At 43.3% G+C, this 23,217-nt stretch overlaps 1 protein-coding gene across 3 annotated transcripts in view; it reads left to right on the top strand.

Moving 5' to 3' along the window:
* Positions 1–336: 336 nt before the first annotated feature.
* Positions 337–23,217, top strand: part of LOC139760970 (lachesin-like) — a 233,533-nt gene continuing 210,652 nt past the window's right edge. For 2 of the 3 annotated variants that reach the window (XM_071684752.1, XM_071684750.1), the window contains exon 1: positions 337–2,443. In XM_071684752.1, the coding sequence (XP_071540853.1) occupies positions 2,362–2,443 (82 nt within the window). In that variant the 5' untranslated portion in view covers positions 337–2,361. The remainder of the gene's footprint in view (positions 2,444–23,217) is intronic. The other variant, XM_071684751.1, reaches the window with a different exon arrangement.

Here is a 23,217-nt window from a genome sequence, read left to right as displayed (position 1 = left end):
AGACAAGTGGGGGGGTTAAGGTGAGTTATGGAGGGGGGATTAGGACAGTGGGTGAATGAGGTAGGTGGGTGGGTGGGCACGGCAGGTGGTGGATGACGAGAGAGAGAGAGAGAGAGAGAGAGAGAGAGAGAGAGAGAGAGAGAGAGAGAGAGAGAGAGAGAGAGAGAGGCAGATGCACGCCTGTGCGAGCCCCCGTCCCGTGCAGCAGCAGCAGCAGCTGACGGTGGCGAAGCGGTCAGTAGTGGTGGAGGCTCCGCCGTGTAAGCGTTGTCCTAGGCCGCGCCCCCCCCCCGTGTGCGCTGCCGTCCTGCGCCTGCTGCCGGAGGCTCACGCCCGACCGCCCGCCCGCCCGACCCGTGTGTCTGTCTGTCTGTCTGTCTATCTCACACGAGAACTTCATATAAAAATATATTTAATAATAATAATACTACTACAAGTTCCTCGAAACCTCTGCTTGTAATCTTAAGTTAGCAGTTTTAGTGACTTATTTAAAAGTTTTAGATGAATTGATTATAGTGATTTATTAGATGTAGTGTCCACTTGATTGGAGGAAAAAGGGCATACTGACTTAGTGAAAGTTATTGATTCACTGGAAAAAAAGGTATATATTTATTGATCGAGCGATTTATTGCTTCTTGCAGTGCAATACTCTATTACTAGGAAAACTTTTTGAAATATAATTTCTTTTTTCCATCTCTTTTGTAGAAATATATTTTCTCGATTATACACGAGGTTGACCTGGGTTAGATTGTCGTCAGCTAAACTAAACTAATTACCAATTTGATACCATCATTTCTCCTACTTGCGGTTATACGATATATCTCATACTATACGATATATCTCATACTAAGGGACGAGGTAGTATCGATCTCTCTAGATACACAGTTACATGCAGTGTGGGACTTATTAGGGATTATGAAAGTACCTGAAGATCCCAGAGTTAGCAACGGATATTTTCCAATGTGGGAAGAAAGTACAGAACTGCTGGGGTTCAACTTCACGAGTCTTGGGTTAGTGTGCCATCCTCAGGTTTGCCGAGTTCGAGCCGAGTCAACTGGTCGAGTTATCATATGGTCGCTAGTCCACTCTGCATCAGTCTTGTAGACTCAGCATTTGTGTCTTCGGTGTAGCTGACGCGAAAGAATATCTTCTTTAAGCAGGAGTCTCGTCAGGTCCTTTATCTTAGGTGTGCCTTTACTACATCTGGAAGGTATGGTCAGCTGGGGAAACTTTATTGAGGGTAATGATGATCGATGAAATAATGATTTAGTTATGCAATGGTCGTTGAACGTTCAGCCTCACTCAGCAACGACTCACGGCTTCATATCGGGTCATCGATGAATCTTAGCTTCTACACCGACGAAGATCAGTTTAGTTGATTGCAACCTAATGGGTCTCCACTCGTAGAAGCCTATCGAACACCTTCATGAATTTGTACTGACCCTTAACTGCGCTTTAGAAGCCTATCGAACACCTTCATAAATTTGCACTGACCCTTAACTGAGCTCTGTGTCTAAGCTCCAGTCACATTACGGTTAAGGGCGTAAGGTATTAATCGTAGGATCAGAAGAGAGATAGTCCTTCCCCTCCTTGGCTGGAGAAATGCCAGCGATATTAGCTGTATCAGTAGGCTGAGTCTTGCAGTCGCTGTCCTCCTCTACTACACTTATGTTATTTCCAGAAAATAGACGATTGTTGTTAGACCATAACTCAAGAAGCTCAAACTCCTCATTTAGATACACGAAGTCTGTAATCAACATACTTATGTGTATGCGTCAGGACGGAGGTGTATGTTGAACCGGCACGCATACAATGGCATACTCGGACGCTATCATACATAGTGACTAGAAGCATATGTATACCAGACTTCAGGTTAACGAAGGCAACACAGTCAACTCCAGTGGGGTAATTAAAAAAAAAAGATACTACAAAAGTCAACTCCGTAAATTTGTAATGGAACTCCATTAGTTTTGTTCAGAACTTGTGGCAGAAAAGATTCAGTCATAAAAGTTGGGCATATATCGTTCATCACCTCTGACGTAACCAACTGTGGCAAAAATTGTGGTTCATTGTGCAGCCAGTGGTGTATACGGTGAGACCTTTGAGTCCCGACCAGTGTGGTAAAAGAATAATGAAAAGAGAGTGACTGGAAGTGAAGGCTGACAACTGAGCCTTTGAGATCAACAGTAAGAACACACACACACACACACACACACACACAACACAGGTACTGCATGGCCAGTGTTGCGTGCCCTTGGTGACGCCTTCCAGAACCTCTGGTCGACGGCATCAACGAGAAGCCTTTGATGAGCTTCCAGTGAGGAGGAGGAGGAGGAGACATAACCCACCCACACTGCCAGCATGAGGACCCACAAGAGGGCGGCTCTCGCCTGTGTCCTGCTGGTGTCCTGTCTTACTCTGGCCTCGCCACCGCCCAAACAAGGTAAGTAAACTCCCCACTAACGAAACTGTATCACTGCGGAAATAACTTTGGGTTTGGGGTTGTAACTTTATGAATCTTCGTAACACGAGGAAGCCACGTAGAAGATATTTCTGGTGAAAAGCAGTGGGAGTCCTCCTGGGAAATTAACATTCATGTACACAGCAGGTTGGGTGTGACGAGTGTAAAAACCCTCCTCCTCGTAGAATACAAACAGGTATACACACTGTGTATCATCGTCAGTTCACGACATGATGTACAGCCTCGTCAAAGAGATTCTCGCTTCGAAAAAAAAAATAAATAAAAAGGTCCATCCTATCCCTGTTACTGAGGGCAGCGCAGCCCTGAAGCTGCAGGAGCCCCTGGATAGAGGTCACTTACCACATAAGTCACTTGCCATGGTGGCAAGGAGCTGATATATTACGTGAAGGATTGAGCACACGGGGGAGAAAAGCCTTGGAAGCGGCCCACATATGCATAGGAAGAATGACGGATCACCGGGAGGGTTTCGCAGCCCCAAACATGGCAGGGGAGGGAATGTGAGGTAGCTGGGGAAATGGGCCAACCGGAGAAAACGCGATGCCCCGTCCAGCGAGGTGAGGAGTGGCCTCTGGATATATATATATATATATATATATATATATATATATATATATATATATATATATATATATATATATATATATATATATATATATATATTCTAATCAGTCTTCTGCTCAAGCTTTAACGCTTGAAGCATAAGCTCAAAAGGTGTCACCAGTATCTATTTATCATCCTAATCCATATATTTGTCATCACAGGTTACACACACACACACACACACACACACACACACACACACACGAGTCCATTCCTTCCCTGCTACTTGCTGTAACGTAGTCTTGAATCTGTAGGAGAAACTGGGAGAGGGATTCTGGGCTTTTACATTATATATATTGATACATGAAGTAAGTGAAAAAGATATCTTATAGCCTTAAAGACAATATTTGTTGGGAACGTTCAAACATTTGGTTCAAAAGCCAAACATCCCTTCACCCTTGTCCCTCCACAAGTTTTTGTGAACATATATTCCCGTAAATATATGTCGTGTCTTATATGAAATATGCATGTGTTTTTATCTTCAAGCGATGATCCTAAAACGTATGTTATCGAAGATGCTGTCTGGGAAAAAAACTAATGTCCCCCATCGTCAAACACATATATTCTCTTCTCATGTCCAATGTTTACGAGAATGATTTACTGTGTGTGTGTGTGTGTGTGCGTGTGTGTGTGTGTGTAATTACATATTTGCAGGTACCTATTTGTGCATTACCGGAAAGAAGCTGTACAAATGTGGAGCCTAATCTGTTTTTATGTACGTTTATGTTTGAGTGTTTAGCTGTGTGTATACGTTTATGCAATTATACATGCAAATATGAATTTGTATATCTACATGTGAGTGTTCACTCAAACCCATATATATAGCAACGCTACAGGTACAATATATATATATATATATATATATATATATATATATATATATATATATATATATATATATATATATATATATATATATATACATACACTTCCTACGTATTCCCTGTGTGTTGCAGAAAGACTAAAACGGGCGAGAGTGGAGGTCTGTAAACCATTCACTTTTAGTATTCCAGTTTCTAAAAGTTGGAACAGAAAAAGGAGCCAAGTGAGGAGTTCTTATCATCCTAAAAGGCTCAAGCTAAGTGTACGTGGAGGCAACCAGTGTGATAATAAGGTAGAGGAGAGGAACCTGGATGTTCTGGCTCTGAATGAAACAGAGCTCAAGGGGAAGGGGGAAGAATGGTTCGGTAATGTCTTAAGGGTAAAGTCAGGGGTTATATGAGGACCAGCTGGTGGATGTCTGATCGTTACCTGGCAGAGGCTCCAGTGTGGAGGTTATCATATAAGCTTAAGAAAAAGAGGATCTTGTATGGGAGAGAAGAGGATGGTGAATGTGAGTGAGACGGGACAAAAAGAGGCCTGTGTGAGAAGATTTCCATGAGGGGAAAGTGAAGAATGGGAAAAGATGAGTCATCAACCTATGAATAAAGGCGAGGATGGGAGGGTCTTTCTTTTCACTCTAACATCAAACATCGACTCATTCGGAATCGTTCGTTGGAAAAGCCACTACAAGCATTATTCTTTTTTTTTTTTCATTCCCTCTTCAACTTCATAAGTCAAGCACACATCATGATCATTTATCCAATTCATTATAACCTTAAGCATGCAGCGGTTAATAACCAAGTCACGACCCCAGCACGTAATGGCCGAAAATGAGGTATTACCCAGTGTAATTATTACGCATTAACGTTTTTGGTGGTGTAATAAAGACACACAGTGTACTTCAAATGCTGCTAATTTTAAATGCTGAAAATGACTCTTGGAACTTTCACATGTGACATGTGTTGCAGTGAGAGGGTTTTTACAATGAAGATTCCTCAGCGTTGCAGTGTAAGATCTGTACAGTGATAAAGTGTGCAGTGACACGAAGGGGGGGAGCAGCGGAATGGTAATGTACTTAGTAATCAACTACGTCAAGATAAAATGGCTGAAACAGTCTTCAGCTAAACTGAAACGCAAAACCAGTCTTGGTGTATGTCGGTCATTACTACGGTGAGGGAGTTTAATTCTATTATCATTATTATCATTATTATCATTATTATTATTATTATTATCATTATTATTATTATTATTATTATTATTATTATTATCATTATTATTACCATTATCATTATTAATGATATTATCATCATCTTTGATGTATTCTTTTTGATAGACAAGCACCATTTCATGTTCGTCATCAGCTCAGTAAAAACCTACTGGCACATCACAACTCTTGTACAAGGATTGTCAATGATGATGTACTCTGAGAGGCTGATATCTGATATGACGCCTCAAGTCCACTGCATGCAATACCACTTCAGTGGTAGAGTGAATGTTTAACGTCACTTTACTGTGAAAATGGACTATTTCTATGATACTATTAATCTAGTAGGTTCCTCCTTCCTGGTGGCTTTGCTATAATCTATATGAATTAATCACATCTTAATAGAGTCTACACAAATGAATCATATCTTGTACTGAGTAAAGGTTTAAGGTAACTTTTGGCAGTACACACGAACAAACCCAGTAACTGTATCGCCAGAGTGTCTCTCTTCATAGCCTAAATGGAAGTAAAGTGCACACTGATACTAGACGTCTCTATCTCGATCTCAAAGAGTGAGACTGTGTCCCGTGGTTCTATATAGTGTCACACCTTTATTACTTTTGGGTTCGGTAAACGGCAATGCTTCCCGGGTAAATGGCATATTGGTGTTCGCATCTAATGGCTGCGATGTGACCCATCAGGTACAGGAAGATGGGGCGGTGTAAAAGGATCAGATCCTCATTAGGATATGTAGATAGTGATTCGAATTCCATTCCAACGGAAAAGGGCTTTTACTTCTGCGTGCTTCACAAAGATCCGCCAGAAGGAAAGATAGACAGATAGATTAGATTAGATTAGATAGACAGATACATAGATAGATAGATAGACAGATAGAGATAGATAGAGAGAGAGTGTGTGGCTATTGGAACTAAAACTCTGGATACTGAGCATACGTCAACAGCCACTGATTATTTATAAGGGAAATTCTCCGAACAAACTCACTCATCCACACGAACCCATTCACAAGGATACCCGTACAGGCACTTGCTACACACACACACACACACACACACACACACACACACACACACACACACACACACACACACATGCAAACCACAAAGGGTCAGACAGAAATGCTACATATTCACAACCACAGACAGACAAGCATTAATCAGACACCCAAACAATTAAAGACGCATACATTTACATGAACAACCACAAACACGTACCAAATACATATGAAAACAAAGACAGTTAGACAGACATTCGAAATACACACAAGAATGAACACAGACGTAGCAACATTAAATTGAAAAAAAAACAACAACAGATTTTGCAGTTTTTGAAGATCTGAGAACGAAAAAATTCATGTGAGGTTTTTTTCTTCTGAAACTAACCCAAATGATTCATCATATTATACTGTTCTATTACAGCAAAACAACGTTACGTTTTTAGAGGGGTGAAAAAGAAACTGATCCCAGAAGCAATCTCTCATGCAAAGTAATGTGATAAGCGATGGAAATGATATTACAGTATATTGTATTCTGAAAATGGTGCGTGTGTGTGTGTGTGTGTGTGTGTGTGTGTGTGTGTGTGTGTGTGTGTGTGTGTGTGTGTGTTCGTGTGTGTGTGTGTGGGGGGAATTCTATCTGCGTGCACATTCTCTTTACATATGTTGGCTTACGTGCTTGTGTGCTCATACGAGTCTGTTGCTTGTTCTTGTGGTTGTGTGTGTGTGTGTGTGTGTGTGTGTGTGTGTGTGTGTGTGTGTGTGTGTGTGTCTGTCTGTCTTCCTAAAGCTGGAGCAGACAGGACGCGTCTACATTACAAAAACCAGACGTATATTCTCGCCGGTGACTCAAAAAACCAGACCTATATTCTCGCTTGTGACTCAAAAGACCAGACTTATATTCTCGCTTGTGACTCAGTCTTATCGATTTTTCATCATATGACGAATGCAGTTCGCATGTTTGACTGATCACATTGGACAACCGCCTCGTTCTTGATGACCTCAAGTTTTCCCAGAAGACTTGACCGTGTCCCTTTCTCCCCCTTCGTTGGAGGTGAATATCCTGAGGGTTTCATGTTCCTCGAAGTACAGGTGAGGTTGGCAAAGGCCATGAGATATAAAAAGACGACTTGGCCTCAGTCTTTAGCTGTGTCCGATATATCAAGCCTCAAACACCCCTGTGAAATCATTGGCTGTTGCCTCAAACACCCTTGTGGGTACACTGGCTTGCTGCCTCAAACACCCTTGTGAATCCATTGGCTGATGACTCGAACGCCCTTGTGAATCCACTGGCTGATGGCGTAAACACCCTTGTGAATCCATTGGCTGATGAGGTTTATCGATATCGCATCGCTTACCAGAGGAATGAGGTAGCAATAAACAACCTGAATAACACGATGACAATTGCTGCCTGAACGTTATTAAGGTTCTGGAGGAGTGAAAACATCTCGATCAAGTTTATGGATTGACGTGTTCATTGTATGCATAATGGAGCGGGCATTGTGGGAAATGGACGCGATGCATTGTCTGTTTATGAGTCTCCTTGTATATGCTGCATATACGTAAATTCAATGTAGACGATATGCCATACTGTGCATGTCTCTCTACTTCTCTGTGAATAAAGGAATCAGGAATCATTTGATAAATGGTAGGAGGTAAATATTCATGGGGGTGATTTATGGAGACAATCAACTGCAACGAACAGCAATGAGACGTAGGAAAGTTGATGACGGGTTACAAACAGCCAATCATGTAATACTCGGTGAGCTATAGCGACACGCGATGACCATGTGCATGTGGACAACTCAAGGGCGCGGCCTGTTACGGTATCTGTTTCTTTCCCTACATCGCTAAGCTCTGGTACTCTTTTACCTTCTCATTTATTTCCTGGCACCTCTGATCTGCTCCTCTGTAAGATAAAGGTTCTCTACATCTTATAAAACTCTTAAGCTTACCTTTTCTCTTTCCGTCCTTACAGCTTTATCTATTCAGCTCGTATATCTACGTTCAGTTAAGGCCTGGTCTCGACGAAAGACGTTCTGTCCGTGACTGGAGCTGTCGACAGTGCTGGCAGACAGACCGCGCCTTCTGCTGGTATAGAGCCCTCACGAGGACACCTCCACTGATTACATAATAACCATCGCTCTCCCTCGGTCTAAGCCCTCCCCCCACAACGTACGACGTCCCTGCCATCCTTTCTATGCAAATCTCTAGCCATATTCCTGTCACATATTTTGACATGTATAGTTATCACTCAACATAAAATAAAAACAAAGAACTGATTATATATACTGTTCTTTGTTTTTATCTTATGTTGAGTGATAAATGTACATGTCTAAACTACTTAGGACTTTTCTGACATGCATGTTTTATATATATATATATATATATATATATATATATATATATATATATATATATATATATATATATATATATATATATCATCCCTGGGGATAGGGGAAAAAAATACTTCCTACGTATTCCCTGCGTGTTTTAGAAGGCGATTAGAAGGGAGGGAGCGGGGGGGCTGGAAATCCTCCCCTCTCGTTTTCTAATTTTCCAATATAAGGAACAGAGAAGGGGGCCAAGTGAGGATATTCCCTCAAAGGCTCAGTCCTCTCTTCTTAACGCTACCTCGCTGACGCGGGAAATGGCGAACAGTATGAAAAAAAAAATATCCTTTTCTCTCTTTTTTTTTGTCTTTCGGAAATAAATATGAGGCGGGATAGGTTCACCAAAAGCAAAATCAGCTGACGCATAACAAAAACTTATGATACCTTCATCATATTCAATCCATCACTGCAAAATTTTTGAAAATGTGTTTTCGTCCATTCTAACGTTGGACCAAAAAAAAAAAAGGATGAATATTAGATACTGTTGCATGCAGTTAATGATGGATCACTGAAATTACCTAATATAAGCATAAACAGACATGCTACAGGTGAATGGCGAATCGTTGGTATATAGCTGGATTTGTGTCATGATTCACATTTAAATCTGCGTGATATACAGTGTCTTCATAACTTAATCACTACAGATCCTCAGTTAGCTCAGTTACTTTAGTTACAACCCACACCCATTAATCACTCAATCACACTGTGTTAGTTTATCTTAATCATCTTAAGTTACCTACTTAGATGAGTTACTTTAGTTACAACCTGCCTCCTTTAATCACTTAATCACTTTGTGTTACTTTATCTCAATCAAATTAAGTTATCTACTTAGATGAGTTACTTTAGATCCCTAACTTCCAAACCATTTATCTATTCTAGTAATCTTAATGTTACTTCAATAACAGTGTCTTAAAGCACCTGGACGGATTGTACCACAGAGCCTGAACAACGGTACCACAGCACCTGGATGGATGACTGTACCACACAGCACCTGTGTGACTGTACCACACAGTACCTGGGTGACTGTACCACACAGTACCTGGGTGACTGTAACACACAGCACCTGTGTGACCGTATCACACAGCACTTGGGTGAATGTAGCACACAGCAGCTGGATGACTGTACCACACAGCACCTGTGTGACCGTACCACAGCAACCACAGTACCCGCCTGGTGCAAGGGGCTGGGCACCTGACAACCATCCAGGTGCGATGGTCAATACGAATAATGATGACGAAGGTACACATCACAACACGCCAGCCATAACTTCCCGCCGGGGTGGCCAGCACGAAAACACGGCGGAGGAGAGAGAGAGAGAGAGAGAGAGAGAGAGAGAGAGAGAGAGAGAGAGAGAGAGACGCACAGCGTAATACTAGGCGCAAGTACCCGAGAACATTTGCATGCGCGTCCCTCGTTCACCCAGGTTGTCTCGCTCACTCACTCAGGTACACCTCACTAGTCCCACTGGTACTATGCGTCAGGTGTTCCAGAGCCACTATCCCCCCACCCCCTTCCCTCCTCCACTAGTCGTTAGAGCCGAGTTAACCAGGCAGTTTAGCTGTTCCTCCGTATATACCGTGTTCTCCCGTGTCACCTAACTCGCCTCTGGTTCTGCAGCTTAAGTGAATCAGTTGATTACGTGTCTGAAGTTCAGTAAGATATGTGGATATCTTATCTTTTCGCCAAGATAATAATCATCTCTCGAGGCTGTAGCTAATAATAACTTATTGTTAAGGTGTGGCTAATGAGATAGATTGCAGCTCAGTACCATGATCATTATTTTATTTTTTTCCTACTATAAATCGTTGGTAAGAATCATTAAAGGTAAATGAACAAAAGGGAAGCTGCACCGTTTGACCTTAGCCTTCCTCATTAACGCCTATGAATATAAACTACACATCAGACCAGGCAAGTTATAAACACCATCACTAATCATGATACAGCAGGTTTATATAACACTTTCCTATACTATGTAGTAGTGAGGATATTCTATCCACGGCTGACCTTATCAGCTAAACATGGTATACACGACAGACCTTATCAGCCAGGTAGGACCATATTCCCAGTCCCTCTCCTCCTCTCGCCAACTTCCTTGAGGACTGCAAACGCCCGAAGAGAGAGGTCACTTGAGGGCCAGAGGAAGTTAGCTTCAATAATCACTTGCGCTCTACCTTCACCTCTTCAAACTTTAATGTGTCTCAGCGCAAACGTGCCCATCTCATGTCACTAGGCATGGCAGGCGTGCATCTGCCGACCTCATGTGCATGATGGACCCGCGTGCATGTATCAGCAGAACGAGATGTACACTTGGGAATTTAAGTGTTGTGTGCTGAGTGTATGCGACCCTCCGTCCAGGTTGTTGTGAGTTGGTTTACGTTTCTGAGTAGACGTGTGTGTGTGTGTGTGTGTGTGTGTGTGTGTGTGTGTGTGTGTGTGTGTGTGTGTGTGTGTGTGTGTGTGTGTGTGTGTGTGTGTGTGTGTGAGCGCGTTCCATGTTCCCAATCCTTTATAATCCTTGACGTAATTTTCTCCTTAAATTTACAATTCAGTTCGTACCTCAGAGGTCGTCAGGTGTGCGCGCAAACACCATCACACAACAGAGGGGTCGAGCAGATAAGCGAGGTGCACGGTATACACACGTGCTGCCATCTGGACCACGAAGGTACAAATTCTTAATGGAAAAAGAAAAACAAGTTCCAGGAAGAACGTTCCGTTCCACTGTGTCAGTGAGCACGCCATACCCAAGGAGCCGTTACGCTCTCGTTACTAAAGTCTTGTTTGTGTGACGTATTGAACTAACACCTTTGCAAAGAAATCCTACACTTTCTTCGCTTGCTTGTCCCTTACGGTGAAGGGTGATACTGCAGTGTGTAGCGTGTGTATATATATATATATATATATATATATATATATATATATATATATATATATATATATATATATATATATATGTTCTTTTAAGGTGAGGTGCTTTCTTCAAGTGGCAGTGTATGTGGCGTGTCAACACCAGCCAAACATCACACAACGTCATCAGGGGCTGGGAGGCAGAGCCCTCTGGGGAACTCTACAGTAAAGTCATCTTTAAGTTCGCCTTTCGATCATTAGTTCGGTGATCCCGACTTCCTCAAATTCAGGGTCAAAAGTAATGGTTGAGCTCGTGTCATGAAACCTTTACGTATATCTTATATTCCGCGTAGCTCAAGGCTTGACACAACATGCAACCCCTTCCCTTCATTGTCGGAGTTTTATTTATCTTTTCTTGAGGTATCCGGTGTGTGTGTGTGTGTGTGTGTGTGTGTGTGTGTGTGTGTGTGTGTGTGTGTAACGAGGACCGGATGTGACGTCTAAAGCTAACAGCATTTGGCTGATGATCCTTTCCGTTTGTTTGCCATCTGGCTATAATCACAGGTCATCTAGGGTTACGTGTGTGATATTTACACATGTAAACACATACATAACGCGCCATCGTCTGTGTACACACACACACACACACACACACACACACACACACACACACACACACGTAAATCTAATTCCGAGAAACGTTGGGCAGTGTCCTGAAGAGGGATCCTATATCATTGTGGGCCAAGTTGTATAAGCAGGAGCATAAGATCAAATCTCTCGGAAACCTACTCAGGAAGGGAGGAGCGCGTGGACAACAGTAAAACTCCCAATGATGAAACAGGAGGAGAAAAAAGGGGGGCTGGGGAACCACAAGGAATGGGGTAAGGGTAGCTAAAGAGTTTAGATTAGAGAATGAAATAGGAGTAGGTCTTATATCTCTCCCTCAAGACGAAGCCACTGACGTGATCTTAATATCTTCTCTCTACGTGCACTATGGACCTCAACTCGTCTTCCCACTTTATCATTACCTTCCTTTTTTCTCATCATATATCATCTCCTCTCTCCAAAAACTACGACTTGCTCCCTTTTCAGAAAAAAAAGCAGATCATCCGGTTTCCTAGATAAGCTTAAGGACTTTTTTCCCCCTTCCTTTTCTCCTACTTCTTATGGTCTGGCTTCCGTGAACGACTCTAGTCCCGGGTTGGAACCTTCAGCAAGAGAATACAGAAAAATAAAGCTAATCTCATTAAAATTTCAGCAGTAAACTTTGACTTTATTGATTTCGTTTCTAACAAAGAATAATCCCATCGCAGATTCCAGCTATAAACCTGAAATATAAGAAAGGTCCTGGGCAATTTTGTGCAATAAAATACCTAAAAATAATCCTAATATGATATATCAATGAAAAGTCCAATAAAGCAATATTCAGTTATGATCATATTAACCTTCATTATGGCGGATCACACACACACACACACACACACACACACATAACTGACGTAATATTTCGTTTCATAATTTCAGCGCGTGACTTCAGTGTCAATAATCAGTATCACGAATCGTGCCAACATGTCAGAACTTCATCGTTACTGTGTATGCAAATGACTCTGTGCTTCACATGTTATCGAGGGATTTTCACACTTCCTGACACTACCGGCTGAGGTCGCTTTTACCTGAACAGACAGAGCCAACCACCACAGCAACAATGACATACCAGCTCAAACATAAGAGGGCTGCTCTCTGGGTCTCTGTGTCTCTTGGGTCTCTGTGTCTCTTGGGTCTTTGGGTATCTTAGGTCTCTGGGTCTCCTGGGTCTCTTGGGTCTCTGGGTATCTTAGGTCTCTGGGTCTCTTGGGTCTCTGGGTATCTTAGATCTCTGGGTTTCCCGGGTCTCTTGGGTCTCTGGGTATCTTAGGTCTCTGGGTCTCCTGGGTCTCCTGGGTCTCTGGGTATCTTAGGTCTCTGGGTCTCTTGGAGTCTCTTATAAGCTGCGAGGATGACTGGAGCCGTCAACATTAAGCTCTCCCAAAAAAAGTCTCCAACGCCACCTTCTCCTGGTGTTTAGCATTAGTCTACCACACCACATACGCTCTCACTATGCACGTGGCCCTTTGAAGGGACCAATTTACATCTGTTTCTGTAAGAGTCCCCCCAAGAAAAAAGTTGAGGAAAACGAGTTCCTTTGTGAGCCTTATGTACATGCCAAGTATGGACTACTATTTCACAGATATTTCAGGTTAGTCACAGGATTATGAGATCTGTCTTCGGTATCTCTCTATGGAACCTCTGGGCTGCTGGTGTGAAAGCCTACCCTGCCATCGACGACGATAACGGATGAGAATACAACGACTACAAAATGTACGTTGAGATAATAGCGTCTTTTTTTTTTTTATTTTCAGAAGGAACATCTTCACTGCTTTAATTAGAGTATCTAAGAATCTCGGCCATGAAAAAAGAGAAAATAGAAAATAAACAGATCCATGGGACGGAAAGGAAAAGACACATCAGAGAACTGGAAACTAATTAAAACCATGTCTCAAAACACACGGGTCCAAACTTCCACCAGACGCACTTCATGAAAATAAAAGCCTTTTAAGAGAATGGTTATTCCCGGAACTCTCGAGGAAAGCGTTTCAAATATAACTCTCGAATTAGATCAGGTAAACTTACCGCGGGTGAATTGGGGTTCAGATTTACGTATCAGGCATTTCCTCCAAAAAATACCACTGACTTTTCTATATTTCCTAATTCAGTGCCATGTAGAAATTGTGATAAGTTTTATGTTGGGCAGACTGGTAAGGATCTTTCTGGTAGACTTAAGCAACATGGATATAGTATAAGAACAGGACAAGAATCAAATGCCTTGTTTAATCACGTTAAAAACTATGATCATCGTACTGACTGGAGTAATGCCATCTCAGTTATCAACTTTAACTCCAGTACCACGAGAAATATCACTCAATCTTCTTTTATCAAATACACAAAGAATCATAACCTTAATATTAGTGAAGGTCTCTACAAACTGGATAACTTTATTGTTGATAAAATTTGTAAACAATTCGCCTTGTTGTCCACATAATAAGTTTATGATAAGCTCGTTGTCTGTCCCGGACAATCACTTGTTTACCAAATGGTGTCCTAGCTACGTTTCTTCGTTGTATATCAACTGACTGTTATATTTCTTTCTTGTATCTACCCTGATCATGTGACTATTACACGAAAGTGCACTTGGGAACTTACCGTGTTTCACTTTCCCCGTGGACTCATAGGAATATACTTGATGAAGCTATTTAGCTTTTCAGTTTCAGGAATATCTTATTATAGCGAGAAAAGATAATGTCAACATTACTTTTGTTAAAAATCTTATACGCCCCAGCTGGCATCTTTAATATTATTTCTTGATCCGAAGGAGCAAAGGTAATTAATGTTTTCTCATCCATTCCTAATTGCTGATACAAATGATTTCAGTTTGTCTTCCAGGGCAATAACACGTAGATAGCTTTTCTCTCATTCTTAGAATCTGGCCGTAATTAATATTCTTGTTGGTATCATTAATGTAATCGTCTGACGAATGAGGACGACTGATTCTACTTATTTCCCCGAACACATCCCTCCCTCCCCAACCACCACCTCCACCACCAACCACCACCACCACCACCACCAACCACCACCAAAGTAACGTAGCTGGTACTGTAGGGTTCAGCATCATTCTGTGCTGACGAAAACGTCTTTGATACTTTCAAACTTCCCTAAAAAGTTTTTCTTTATAATCAATCAACCATGATCAATTTCTCGATCCATAAGAGTTAACATCATTGGTTCCAAAATATGATCGAAAGTCCTCCGATATATTTCAGGATCATTTAATATATTTCAGAGTTCTTCATCCAATGTTAAAGTCCCTTAACACATTTAGGAGTACTTTAAAGATATCTCAGGTTCATATAATTTCTTTTAAAATACTGTAATATATTTCCGAGTGTTTGCTCTATCGATCTATTTGGGAGTTTATCATAACTCAGATTAAGTATAGTTCAAAAGTCTTTCGATATATTTCAGAGTTCTTCGATATTTCTCAGAACCATTACTGATATATTTCAAGGGCAATAATCAAATCTTTTATTCCATCAATATCTTTCAGAATTCTCTGACGTACGTGCAAGTATTTTCTTATTCTACAGCAAATTTACGTGTCCTCTCTCTGTGTGTGTGTGTGTGTGTGTGTGTGTGTGTGTGTGTGTGTGTGTGTGTGTGTGTGACTAATACCATGCATCAGGCGGTTCAGTGTACCATACATGGCAATGGTTGTTAGAGAGAGAGAGAGAGAGAGAGAGAGAGAGAGAGAGAGAGAGAGAGAGAGAGAGAGAGAGAGAGAGAGAGAGAGAGAGAGCGTGTGTGTGTTTTACCACTTCCAGCGTGGTGCTTGCCCTGCGATAGGCTCTCCCCTCCCCCAGTACTTCTCTGCTTCTTATCTAATTCATTCCACCTTCCTGACCTTTCCCACTTTCGCACTCCCTGTCTGGTCTACCCCCCCCCCCACACCCTCTCTCCACCACCACCACCACATACTGTCTCTTTGTCTTCCCCAGACTTTAACCTCCTCTTCTTACGCGTTTATCATCAATCTTTGCCTCACCCTCCTTCCTTCCTTCTCTGCGCGCGCCTCACTTCCTTCCCCTTCTGTTTCCGCTTATCTCCCCCCTGCATCTCTCTCTCTCTCTCTCTCTCTCTCTCTCTCTCTCTCTCTCTCTCTCTCTCTCTCTCTCTCTCTCTCTCATCCATTCCTTCCTTACTTCTGCTCCTGCTCCTGCTCCTCCTCAATGGACTAGCCACCCCCCCCACCACACACACACACACACACACACACACACGTCTGGCTTCTGCCTCTCTTCAACCCCACTCCTCGCCGTCTCATTCATCTCCTCACTCCATTGTTCTGAAAGTTCTTTTCCTCCCACTCTCCATCGCGGTTTCCTTCATCCCCACCCTCCCTCCCTCCCTCCCTCTTATTTTTCTCACGTAATTCTCGTTTTCTTCTTGTGAACAGCCGCAGAAATCATCTTACCTTGGTCCCCAGGATGAATAGCATTTCGACAATATGAAATCTCAGTTTGGAGGAGAATCATATAAATCTCAAGTTTCCAGTTCAACTATTAGGATGTGGGAGCTGGAGAAACGCGTGCTTTATTTCGTGTTTCTGTGTATAACACCTGACAAGCACGTGCAGACAAACACAACCACACACACAAACACACACACACACACACACACAGACAAGCTGTTACCCTAGGCTCTGTGTTCATCACAGATTCATATCCCATCCGCAATGCCGAGGGCCACCTCTTGTACAGTGGTGCTCCATTATTGCACAATCAAATTGATGAAAAACATTTGCATCAGTTTCTCGAAGAAATTCAGCATAAAAAGTTCATGTCCAAGAACACGAGTCCACTCAGCTCTAAATGATCATATGCAAATTAGAAGGTCGATTTCCTGAGTCTTTCCCCATCGGATGTGGTCACTGACCAATGCACCTTACCCCCTTTCGCCCCCAAAGAAGAAAAATGATTAATCGAATGAGTGTTCTGCTTCCATTGGGGAAGGGATGCACCAGTCAATACTGCCCTTCTCCTTGTGTCTTCCTGCAGCCGAGACTTAACATGCTCCATGGGCTCCTGAGGGTCAAACCGATGGGGGAGTCCACGAAGGAACAAAGAACCTAGGTGTCCTCCAGCTTCCCTCAGGCAGGTCCAAGGGACTTACCAATGTGTACATCACGTTAAACACGACATAAAGGTTGCTCGAGGTTGAGGGAGTCTGTAGATTATCCTCTTCAGGGAAGATGAAGAGGTGTGCTCACAGCATTCTGTTGGGCTCACTCCGTCAGGTGGTTATGCACGTGTCGGCAGCCCCTCCCACCCGCTAACGAAGACAGGAGCAATGTATATATATATATACATATACCTCCTCATCGTCCTCCGTCTGACCCAAGTTTGTGAGACGGTGACGCGACGCCTAATTACTGGACGAGACCTGCTTATAAAGCCAGGACGTGTACGACAGGCACGCGAGCTTCGACCACCTGCACCACCTTCATAACGAACGAACAGGAAAATCACGACTCCCAGCCAGGAAACCACGAGACAGCATCACTCACGAGAGGGGGAAAAATTCAAATGCTGACCTGACTGTCACAGAGGACTGATGTAAATCAGCACAACGGCTCTTCCGAGGAGACTCTGTCCATTTGGAAACCTCTTCCCGCTGTCATGAGCAGAACTCATGAACGCTCGACGTCACGGTGTAGATATAACGACCACGCTCCATCCTGGAAGTCACACTTTGGAGCGTCAGTATCGCCATACTGTTATGGGGAACTCTCGGATGCTGGCTTGTGATGGGTGGTTACGAGACGGGGGAGGTGAGACTCTGGCCGAGAAAATACCTGACGTGAATGAAAAAGATTCCTGGAAGCGCTGGCAGTAGGCATCACTTGTACGGGTATAATCCCTCCGTGATTGGCCGTGGCCAGTGGGGGATTATTTCCAGCGCTCCTATTCTGTCCCCCTGGGGATATTCTGTGGTCCCAGCTACAAGAATATGGCACTACAGTTGTCCCACATCTCCTTCATCCCAGGATACACTCACGTGATCCTTATTTGTTGGATGGTAAAAGAAGATTGCCATAGGAAGCCAGCACTAAATGGGGTTTTCATCCTCTCGTCTCCATCTGTTTAGATAAGGAAAATTTACGATACTCTTTGCTGTCCTCCGGCAGATAACCTCCTCAACGACCATCAGCTCTTCGGCTACCTGGCTTTTGAAACTTTTCTTTAATCACATATGGTATATCAAACCCCTCTCTCTCTCTCTCTCTCTCTCTCTCTCTCTCTCTCTCTCTCTCTCTCTCCCCTACGTGTACAGGTCTCGGAGCTCCTCATGCCTCGTCTCCACCCCCGGATCAACCCCTCTCCCGACCAAACCCCCCCTCCCCTCTCCATCTAGGAAGGGCATCGTCTCCCTCCTCAGATATGCGTTTTACTGGGACAGGCAAACGAGCCAATCAGGCCTGCACGTTGTTGACAACAGAACACTGATTGGTCCTCCCCAGTCCCACGTCAGTGAGGGGCTATACGTATTGCAGGAAATGGAGGCAATGTTGCACTCGCCGTAACGAGGAGAACGAGCATGGCTGGCCCGGGGGGCGCGTGTCTCTCATTGCTTTCTTGTTGTCTTATTTCCTGGAGGGGGATAAGCAGGGAGTGTCCCGCCTCACTGGTGATCCATGGTGAATGTAGACTGGAGAAGTTGGAGCTACCGTCAAAAATGCCTCGAGTTTCTAGAGGCTTTCTATACATATCTTTAAATATGTGTGTGTGTGTGTGTGTGTGTGTGTGTGTGTGTGTGTGTGTGTGTGTGTGTGTGTGTGTGTGTGTATTCTTTTATTCCAGACTAAAGCTCTCGCACATAACTATCCATTTCGCTCTGGAAAGTCACATGTGACATACTGTGTACTCCATAAGCTAAACTTTCAGCTGGGTACACGAGGCAAGTGACGTATTACACACAAATATAAACGGCCTCCAGGAATTCGTAAATGTTTTTTTTTTCTTGGCGAATGTAAATGTTGTAAACGAGACAAATGAAGTACAGAGACATTCATTTCATTCCATCCGTTTATTTTCGTTAAATATATATATATATATATATATATATATATATATATATATATATATATATATATATATATATATATATATATAAGAGAGAGAGAGAGAGAGAGAGAGAGAGAGAGAGAGAGAGAGAGAGAGAGAGAGAGAGAGAGAGAGAGAGAGAGAGAGAGAGAGAGAATAAAATAAAACTGTCAGGCATGATCAGGGAAGACGATGTACCTGACAGCTACAGAACCCCACTTCAGGAAGTAATTTATGTGATCACAGAGCAGGACATAAGTAACCCTCGTAACATGCAAATCTTTATCTAAAGGAGTTACTATTACTGAAGCATATAAACTTACACACGACTGAGAATTTACGATGAAACAAGCTACCTTTACCAAAGGGTTTTCAATTTACCAATGGCAACAACGACGTGTGCTGCAGTAACTTTTCAATCACTTCACTTATCAATCTCACATCTACCTCTCATAAGTTATTTCTACGAAAAAAAAAAGGAAAAAAGTTTCCTAAACTACCAGATTCAAGATATCGAATACAAGCAAGGGTGGCAACTGGCATAAATCTATTACAGGAGGAGAGCATGCAAATTTGTGGTGGAGTTTATGCCACACTTTCTTGGGAATATTGTATTGAGAGACCCAGGACTGCCGTGCTGGCACGACATGAGCGCCCCCAGCGTGCGTAATTGGAGGCAAGTGAGGACAGAGTTATTGTGACTGTGGTGCCGGGCGGAGGAATTTGAAAGCATGCAAGTATTCGGTAAATTTGTGACGGTAATGGATGGGGGTTGGAGCATTTGCGTTCACCACACACACACACACACTCATATACATATATACTCTCCCGCCACCTGCACGTCACACACACACACACTCATATACATATATACTCTCTCGCCACCTGCACGTCACACACACACACACTCATATACATATATACTCTCTCGCCACCTGCACGTCACACACACACACACTCATATACATATATACTCTCTCGCCACCTGCACGTCACACACACACACACTCATATACATATATACTCTCTCGCCACCTGCACGTCACACACACACACACTCATATACATATATACTCTCCCGCCACCTGCACGTCACACACACACACACTCATATACATATATACTCTCTCGCCACCTGCACGTCACACACACACACACTTTTTTACTAAGTTTGTCTATGGAATATGCAAGAGGCAAGCAGCTTAAACCACTGTGACATGGATCAATCTGACAGAAACAGGAATCTGTATTTCGATGTGTACGGAGGCGAGGGATACAGTTTCAATCTCATTCCCTGGTTGAAAGAGGCGTTGATTACACAAACTGCATCCAACCTGTAAGGACGAACGTAGACGCACATACACTCTGAGAGGGGATGGAATGGAGTAATGCCTCAGCATTAAGGCTGTTGGCGAACTGGAAGAAACTCGCTGATGAGATGGGTGAACGCTCACGGCAAACAGAAATTTAACAGGATGTACGAATGTAGAGAGAGTTCAAGTGGAAGGGGGACCCACGAGGGTAAAACTCCATCCCCGTTCTGTTCCAATGGGTGATTACACAACCAGATACTTCCCCCATTTTCTGAAATTGTTTCTCCGTTTTCTGTTGACATAGACGGATATGATATTGATGACACTTGCCAAGCGGAAGTAGCTCACTGCTCAGAACGGATCAATTCTCATATCATATGCTACAGCTCACAGCTAATTTCATATATTGTTTACAAGTTTAGGGAAAAACCATTATATATATATATATATATATATATATATATATATATATATATATATATATATATATATATATATAAAGAAAAAGAAGCCTTTCAGATAAATTAGTCCATTCAGTCCATTTTTTTTTCAATCCAAGCTTGAGCTAAGCGTCACTCCAACGGCTGCGACCAGGGTGTAATTGCCATATCTCAGCCCCACTCATTAAAACCTTTCATGGTCCTAGAACGAGATTCCCTCCTGCGGCCCAGTCTTAATTAGCACCTTTTCCGCTCGAAACATTTATCACTGGCAGCGGAACGGTAAAAGGTCATTGGTGTTTAATTGCTCTCACTCGTAACCTAGTGTTACACACTGACTGTGCAAAATCGTTCAAAGAGGAACTTGTAACAGAGGGTCATGGTAGTATCTTTTTATCTTTTTCCCCTCCCCTCCCTTCTCTCTCTCTCTCTCTCTCTCTCTCTCTCTCTCTCTCTCTCTCTCTCTCTCTCTCTCTCACAGAGGCGTGTTATACTTGTTGTGGTAATACCGCACTCATCCACCCTCGAGTCTGTGGTGACACTTTAGCTCAGGCAGTCGGGAGTGCTAGCTAACCCTGAGAAAGCTGATGAGAGAGAGAGAGAGAGAGAGAGAGAGAGAGAGAGAGAGAGAGAGAGAGAGAGAGAGAGAGAGAGAGAGAGAGACAGGTGGGCATCGTCATTCTAACCCTGCAGACTGGGCGCCTTCCATTTCGGTAACCTCTGGTAATCCATTTCGGAAACCTAAGATCCTCCAGTCTGGCAACCTAGGATGCTTCCCTAGGACAGCCTGAGCCTGACCCCTGGCTGCAGCCTGAAGTCGTCCAGTATGACCACTGGAGGTCCTCTCTTATGGCTACCTGTGGTCGTCCACTATGGATGCCCTTGGCCGCCCACTAGGTTAGATCTGGGTCTCCCAGTCATCAGTTATGGAAGGCTGGGTCGTCCACAGCGGATCCTGGAAATATTGAAGCCCAGACACATCGGCCATGCAGCGCGGGGCCGTCTACAATGGCAGCCGGAGTTCGTGTACTCGTAAGGGCTTCTATTGTCGCCCTGGAGGCCTAAACTTCCTGGAGTTGTCCACAATACGGCACGCGGGAGGGGAATTTGGACTACTTTACTTCCATTCCGTCGACAGCTATAGCTGGGACAGCTGGACGTTCACTGGCATCTATTTGTGTTTGCCACTTGAAGATCGTGTTATTCAACTATGTGACAAACTTTGAAAAGACTTGCTAATGTAATAATACACTGGATGATTTTTTTTTTGTTACTCAAAGAACCTTATAAAGATGGAAAAAAAAGAAATCTGGAACGGGCAAAGAAGAATGAGAAAAAGAGAGAATATTGCTGACGTGAAAATCCCTAGGAAATTGACGAGAGAACTGAGCAAGCAAGAGATATGTAAAAGAAAATGAAGGAAAAAAAACGGGGGGTAATCAATAGTTCTGGTGGTCGAACAAGGAGCTGGAAAGAAAGAAAGGCAAGTCATCCTCCAGGGGAGGAGAGGCTGCTGTCGGTGGGAAAGAAATGGAAAAGATCAGAAACTGGAACTCTCGTAGGGGAAAAGAGAAACATGAAAATGAGAAACGGAGCAAGTATTCGCTTCAGTCGCTGATTGCAAAGTGAAGCAGAGGTGTCTTAAGTGGTAGGAGTACTGAGAGGGACTGATTAAATGGTAAGGAGACTCATGCGGAGGTGAGAGGGATTACTGAAGCTGATGGAGTGGTGAGAGAGGGAGAAAAAAGGACGAAATGGAGATGATTGTGTTGTGATGTAATTGAATGAGGAGACCGTAATAACAGAGAGAAGTAATTAAGAGATTACGAGAGCAAGGAGAGAGGAAGAAGGCATCCTTCGAGTGGTGAGGAGGAAGGAAATATTAATGAGACCTCATCGCTGTGAGAGAGAGAGAGAGAGAGAGAGAGAGAGAGAGAGAGAGAGAGAGAGAGAGAGAGAGAGAGAGGGGGGGGGGGGGGGGTCGTCAGGCATGGACCACACATTCTCAACACTCTTAAGCCGGTGTCCAACTCTTCTTCGTGCTAAAAGCTTGATGGACTAAATCCCTCTAGTCCCCTTTAGGACCTATCTGATGGAGGCGTTGGCAGTCAGCGAGGTGAGAGGCTAGACCAACTGGCTGATGCTTCAGGAGTGCATATATAGATGAGGGGATATGTCACTGTGTGAAAGGCTCTCGTGAGAGAGACAACCAGGGGAGTGGGTGCGTGAGGCGAACTGCTGGGGTGGAACAGGCTCATTTTGCTGCTACATTTCGTCCTCCCTAAAATCAACCCTGGTGGAACAGCCCTGTTCCAGGCCGGAATATCATCTCGGCACAATTAATGCAGCTTGAATATCATCACGTCAGACAATACACTCTAGAAAATCAGTCGGCCACTGATGATGATTA

Source organism: Panulirus ornatus, chromosome 38 (genome assembly GCF_036320965.1).
Source record: "Panulirus ornatus isolate Po-2019 chromosome 38, ASM3632096v1, whole genome shotgun sequence".
Taxonomy (NCBI): Eukaryota; Metazoa; Arthropoda; class Malacostraca; order Decapoda; family Palinuridae; genus Panulirus; species Panulirus ornatus.
The sequence above is the reverse complement of the archived record's forward strand: the minus strand, read 5'-3'. Positions and strand labels throughout refer to the sequence as shown.